Genomic DNA, 7,286 nt, shown 5'->3' on the forward strand with positions numbered 1-7,286 from the left:
CCCCCACACCGAGACAATTTATGATACAAATTACATGAAAAATAATAAAAATTTCTGTTACTAACCTTAGGGTCAACCTTGCGCTCCAGCAAGCTTTTGCGGGTGCCATCTTGAGACAGAAGTCCAGCGACTTGGGAAATCTGAGCTTTAAAGTTGCTGCCCTTGCCACCAGAACTGCGGCCAGCAGTTTTATCTCCCTTTGTGCTCACATTACTAAACGTACTCTCCCAGCTATTTATTCCAGCATTTTTTAGTTTCCTCTTTTCTCCTTTTTGTTGTGATGACTTTTTATCAGTTACTGGTTCCACATAGACTTTGTAGCTCTTACTTCTCACGTCTGCCTCAAATCCTGCTGGCAGCCTGTCTTCCTCCAAGGTATTTTCCACATTATTTCTGGAAGAAAAAAAAATTACTGGGAGCAATGGAAATAACGAAACATATTCATTGAGGGAGCAATGGAAATAACGAAACATATTTATTGTAATTATTAATATTTTATGCTCCTGTCGACAAAATGTTGATACTTTAGGAGGCGGGCTGCTTCTACTCTGCTTGTGTGGGCCAGCCTGTGCTGACAGGGATACACCACCCCAACAGACAGACAGAGACACCAGATTTTTACAGCATCCCAACAGACAGACAGAGACACCAGATTTTTACAGCATCCCAACAGACAGACAGAGACACCAGACTTTTACAAATCTCCCCCACACGGGAACACAGGAATTGAAACATCCTCCTGTCTAAGCTAACTTAACCACTTTTCTCCTCGACAAAGGATGGTCGCCTTGAACAGTTCCAACTGCACTAACAAAATCTCATGTGCAATAGCAAAATCTTTATGTGCTTGCAAGTAGGAGTATGACACTGGGACTTAAAACTATTCACTTTTTAAATATAATCTTCTTGGGGGGGGGGGGGGGGGGGGGGGTCATTTCACATGGCCTGAAAATTTCTTGTCCTATTTAAATGAGCTAACCAAGACAATTAGAAACCTAAAGGCATAAAGGTAACTGGTTAATTCAATTATATAATAAAGTATTATCTTATCTTATCTTATCTTATGTACAGTCTGTTTAGGAAGTGAATGGGGAAATGGGGAAAGTTTACTAGGTTCTACAGAACCGCAAAACATTGACTCCTTGCTCTCTTACCTGAGATCTGACCTTGACAGCAGCTCTCCGCCCTCCCGCACGACCTGTTGCTGTCCCTCGTAATGAACTGTCGGGAAGGCGGGGGTCACGAGAGTCGCAATGGAAGAACTACCCAGGTACAGGTAGGAAGTCAGCAGCACAAACACCACCAGGAGCAGCACAGAGAGGAAGGCCACACGCACGGAGCATCGAAGGGAACGCATCAGGCCGGCTCGGCTCCCGTCAACCTCGTCACATGCCTCGGCGCACCACACGCCACCTGGAGGTAACAATTGTTATGATCATTCTATACTATACCAACACTGACATAATTTACATCATTTTGGAGACAGGCTGCTTCCATTGTGCTCGTAAGAGGCCAAACCAGCCTGAGTGGGATACCCTATCCTAGGAGACAGTTAGAAATACTCCATAAATTATAATATAATTTAGAAATGGAGAAGGAAGAGAAAGAAAAGAAAATGAGAGAGAGAGCACATTGAGCACTTTCCTGCTGGAAATGCACTATTACAAAAGTAATTAATTATCATTATAATTAAGACTCTGTAAAGTTTTAGCGCTTAATCAGCTGCTTGCACTGTGTGCTTCCCGGGAAGCTGAGAATGTATCTGAGTGTTCTATGGTCTGCTGGGGTAATCATCATCATCATCCAGTGCCAGATCTGCGACAGACATCGGCGATCATGGTTTTCCATTCATTCCTTTGCTCGGATGCTCTAAAAAAAGCTACGTTTCCCTGATCTTTCCCTGTTACCCATTTGTTTAGGTTCCCTAAGTATGTTGTTCTGGGCCTACCCCTGCCTCGCTTGCCCTCAATTTTGCCAGTGAGAGCTAGATGTTCAAAACCCTTATGTCTATTCAGGTGTCCCAAAAACTGCATTTGTCGTTTCCTGATTGTTTTTAACATTGAGCATCCCACGTGGGCTTCATCAAGAACTACTTCATTTGATTTCTTTTCCTTCCACGATACTCTTAGCAGTCTCCTAAGAAACCACATTTCTGTTGCTTCTATTTTATTTTCACTGTCTTTAGTGATTGTCCAGCATTCACAGCCATATAGAAGGGTTGACCAAACATAGCATTTCAGGACTTTCATTTTGGTGTTCATGGAGATGTTTCTATTTTTCAAGATTGGGTTCATTTTATTGAAACTAGCCTTAGCCATTGTAGTTCTCCGCTGGGGTAATAACATTGTGTAAAGCGCATAGAGCTTGCTGTCGAGCGGGGATATGCGCTGTACAAAAGCAATTTTTTAGTTATTATTAATGTTTCAGCTCTAATTATCTACAATATATGACTTTAGATGATGGTGCTTGTGGTTAATTAGGTCATTACAATTTTTACATTGATTAGGCCAATCTGGGCCAGGAAAAGTTTGTAGTAGAGTACATAACATCACTGCCGCAAGCAATCTTTCAACATCACAAAAATACAGTTTAATGTAAGGGTCAAGGCTTACAATTTTCTTGCTTCTCATAATTCCTGATAGGAACCAGCACAACAAAAACTGGGGGGGGTTGTCTCTGTTAAAAGTATCCCAACAGATTCAGAAGAAAAAAAAGCAGAGTGAAAAAGAAAGAAGGGAGAAAGGGACAATACACCAAAGTATGTATCACAGATATATGTAAATATTAATTTGTTCCGAGCCCAGAGAATTTTATTACAAGTTACAGACCACATGTAGGTCTCTGTTTTGTTTGGTTTTGGGTAGCTGTTTTGTTTTGGGCTGTTGTTTTTGTAGGGGGGGTTGGGGGGAGGGGGAGTTTCTAAAAAAAAAAAGATTACATCTCACAATAAAACAGTAAGGTGCTACATGTAAGGAATTCGTTGACTTGTCTTGAGTACAGCACCCTACAACACACAGAGTTCATTTGTGGCAAGTCATAGCACTAACCAAAGTGTGAGAGCGGTGCCGGTAAACGTCTGGACATTGCCACGGTGGTCAGTAACCTGCCCAGGTCAGCTAGTACATGACACAGCCAGCGGGCACACAAGGGTGCCCTGCGCACCGCCGCACCTCCGAGGTGGAACCTCAGCCTGGGCGACAAAGCTAACCTTAAAGTACACGCAGATTGAAATCTACCGAATATTGTCCGAAAGTCCTGCCGAGTGCGCAGAGAAAGAACAACGAAAGCCCAGCATCGAGAAACCAGGCTCTTTACATAAGCTGAAGCTACACCGGGAGACGGGAGGAATTCCCATGCCCATTTCCCACTAGCCGCTAATGCTGAAGTGATCCAAAATAGGAGTTGGTGATATCCATACGACAACGGACCGGTGATAAGAACTGATAAAGCTGACACCAGAAGCCCAAGTGCCCCTGTCACAACAATTCTTAGTGACACAAGGCACACAACAAGGCAGAAGATCACAGTCTCGCTTGCCACAGACACGAGATCGCATAACTCAACAACGTTCTGTGGCTTGTCCACAATTCCTTCATCCATGTTTTCAGAATGATTTTTTTTCTCCCTTTCAACACCAAAATCTACTAAAACGGCATAGAATTCATCCCGTTTTCAGTAAGTCAGTGTATCCCTCATTCGCAGGATAAACTACAAGCTGTGACCATCTGGGCCCAATGTAAACATGTGAAGCCGTAGTGACTGAGGGGGGAGGTGGGGAATTAACAACAGAGTTGGGTACAGTTTATAACCTGTTACATTATGTCATATTATAACTACCAGAGTTGGCTTCATTGGCCACAGTAGAAGCCACAAATCATCTGTGGGTGGTTGGCGGGTGCTCTGGTGTGGTCTGCTTCTCCTTTCCTTTTAAACATCTATTGCCCTTATCTCCCTTTCTTCTTTTTTATGTTTGTTACTCTCTTGTAATAGCTCTAATCTCCTGGCGCTCATACGGCCTTATGCAGTTGCGACCGACGTAAAACCTCTACTAAAACTAAAAAACACACCATCTTAATCATTATTTTTCTTCAAGTTAAATGGAATATTTTCCTCTGCAGACATGTTGGTCATCGTCAGGCATTGACAGTCAAAATTACTACAGTCTTGCACGGACATAGTGAACATGCATATAGCCAATATATTTTCAGGTCCCGAGTTTTTCCTCATATGTGCATAGTTTTTGTATTTTTAAATCACATATTATATTAAGTGAAATTTGTACACATATAACAAAAAGATTTCCATGCCCAGCTGATGATGTCATAATGATAATGACCGTGCAAGACTATATTATTAGTACTATTATTTTTAACTTATTATAATCTATTATAACATTAAAAGCGAGCAGCTACTTTAACTGCAGCCTTTCTGATGGACAGGGTTTTCAAGTAATAAAAATAGGCTACATAAAAAACACACATAATTCACCATCAAATAGTCTTGAAAACTAGAGGAGAGGAGGTGGAGGAACAAGAGGAGTGAAGGGAGATAAGAAAAAAATGAACACAGCAGCCAAATTCAGCCACATAGAAATGGCTGCATGAGGACTTTATTGCAAATATATTGACGTATGAACGCCTAGATGATGAACAATAAACAGGCTTGAGGTCACACCAGCTATTGATCCATGAGTCGGTGAGCATACACTTGTCACATTTTGATCAATAGTTTTTGCAATTGATGATGGCCATGACTGACACGACCCCTTATCAAAATGTACTGTGTGGAGCTTGGCTGATTCAAGACAGTGGATTTCATTAATGATCAGGGTTTTCTGACTTCATACACGACATCTTGCGCTGTCTTCAAGAGTGAAAGGCAGAGGGGTGAGGTTTGTTCCTTATATATTATAAATACAGAGAGACCTGCTATCCTTGCTTTATTTTTTTTTTTTTTTTTTTTGCATATCTGACTCTCTACTTTGAATAAGACTCAATTCAGAAAAAAGAAGTAATGTTCTAAACGTAGTACTCATTAAAATAACCCCCACAGTATAATTATACACCGACAAAAACACAAAGCAAATGACCAATACAAGACAAACAAAACACTATATGATGCAAAATATGAAATTGCTTACAGAAATTGGCAACAAAAGTTTAAAAAATAAAGAAACATCAGTGTTTACAGTGCTCAGTCTTTTAAATGAAAATTAACTACAAAGGGAAAAGCTAATACGACAGAATGATATATCACAACATTATCAAAAACATATTCCGAGCACAAATCAACAAAATGCAAACAACATTAATGCTGTAAATGGTGATGTTTCTTCAAGACATCAAGCCATTCGGCTCTTTTCAGCCAGTGTTGGTTTAAAGAAATTCCGTGACTAATGCACGGTATATTAAACCTGCAGAGAGCATCATGAGGTACAGTGGCTTTAGTTGAATTAGGTCATGATATTAAACCAAAATGGAACCTAATACCACACCCATGAAGGGAAATCTGGCTGGCCCTGACTCCATCTGAGGAATCTGAATGGCAGTGTGCACCGGGTATATAAAGGAACACAAGAGAATGAAGCGAGGAAAAAAAGGTGTTTTTAGTAGAGGTTTTACGGCGCTCACAACGGCATACAGTCATATGAGAGCCAGAAGACCATGCTGTTACAAGAGAGTAACAAACATAAAAAAGAAGAAGGGGAGATAAGGATGATAGATGTTTGATAGGAAAGAAGAAGCAAACCACACCAGAGCACCCGCCAACCACCCACAAAAAAGGTGTGCAGTTCACAGAGACACAATGATGTCTGGAACAGGGACCCAGATGTCAAGACGAAAATAAAAAATGTGCCTAAAAAGACATTATCAAAAATGTAACACCTAGAAAAGCATTAGAGAGGCAAAAGATGACACGACAGTGTGGGTCACAGACCCTTCAGATTCATTTGTACTGTAATGTGATATGATTAAGATTCTTTGTCGTCCGCAGGGCAAGAAGAATTTAGAAATTGTAAGTTTGATTTCAGAGAAGGGAAGGTTTTTAACTGAGTATCACCATCTGTCTGCAGGACTACTGTATCCTACTCATCCTGGATTGGCTCTGGTGGGCAGCATTATAACATCCCACCTCCCAAAGTACGTAATTGCGTTGATGGAGGCGTACAACTCCTAAGTTCAATCTAAAATCAAATGATCTTTAAGTCTTGCTTACATTCTTCATATGATAAGAATATTCTTGTCATGCATTGATATGATTAGTAATTTATTTACCACATGCAAAGGCTATCATCTGACAATACAAAATGAAGAATGATAGCGCCGATATACTTTCACTGAAAATTTAGTTTCTGAACAGCAGCTACTGGACAAAAATTAAATTAAAACTGAAGTGAATTGGTCAGAATAAAACGTCAACTCATTCCCTTTTCTCAACTTGGTGCCATTATAAAAATGATTAAATTAACAGTAAAAATCTGCGACATATATAATGAGAGAAAAAATTTTGAAAATACAGCATCCTCCAGGCAGTTCATGTCCAATAGGCTACAGTATAGATATCCCCCCCCCCCCAAACACACACATAATAACGATTAACTTAAAAATACTCTTTGATTCGCCAATAATTAAGCTCAGCCTTAGACTGACACTGCTGTTAATGTTGCTAAAATAGGTAACTTGTATAGTTGATTCTGCCTTTACGGAAACCTTTCTAAGACAGATACCTGTCATTATAGAATCTCTCCACTCCCCCTTGATAACCTCCTCAAAAATTACCTCTATAAAACAGAAACCGGCTCAACCCGGAAACGAAAAGAAAAAATTCCTTCCCTTCAGAAAGTAAATGCATTGCCCGCTCAGCCCTGAATTGAAACAAAACTCCCAAGTTTGGATCTGCCAGATCGACTAACTAGGGATAGGCCCTAGTTGATACTGGCCAACATAGAGCACTTTATTGACTAAATGAACACAATATCGATAAGTAATCAATAAGATTAAACAAGAAGGGAACATAACAAAAGTTTCTTACGCTTAATAAAGTGTCAATCACTTTTTGACCACAACAGGCCCGGAAATGCAGTAGTTGTAGGCCTGCAAGCAATCACCCGAGCTCTGTGTCTATTGCTGTTGGTTTTTACATCAAACTTTTGTTCTGGTTTAAGCTTTGGATTTTAATTTGTTTTGGAGTTGTTGGGGAGATTGTTTTGTGTGTTTTTGTTTGTTTGTTGTTGGGTTGGGGTTTGTTTTGGGGTTGTTGTGTGTGGGGGTTTTTTTTTTTGGGGG

The 7,286-nt window shown here is 40.3% G+C and overlaps 1 protein-coding gene across 2 annotated transcripts in view; it reads right to left on the reverse strand.

Moving 5' to 3' along the window:
* The window catches only part of LOC101859494 (carbohydrate sulfotransferase 15), a 25,512-nt gene that overhangs the window by 12,901 nt on the left and 5,325 nt on the right, over positions 1-7,286 (reverse strand). For both annotated transcript variants that reach the window (XM_005101930.2, XM_005101929.2), the window contains exons 2-3: positions 1,155-1,413; positions 66-393 (exon numbers count right to left, since the gene is read on the reverse strand). In XM_005101930.2, the coding sequence (XP_005101987.1) occupies positions 66-393; positions 1,155-1,357 (531 nt within the window). In that variant the 5' untranslated portion in view covers positions 1,358-1,413. The remainder of the gene's footprint in view (positions 1-65; positions 394-1,154; positions 1,414-7,286) is intronic.

The sequence above is a fragment of the Aplysia californica genome, unplaced genomic scaffold (assembly GCF_000002075.1).
Source record: "Aplysia californica isolate F4 #8 unplaced genomic scaffold, AplCal3.0 scaffold00304, whole genome shotgun sequence".
Classification (NCBI taxonomy): Eukaryota; Metazoa; Mollusca; class Gastropoda; order Aplysiida; family Aplysiidae; genus Aplysia; species Aplysia californica.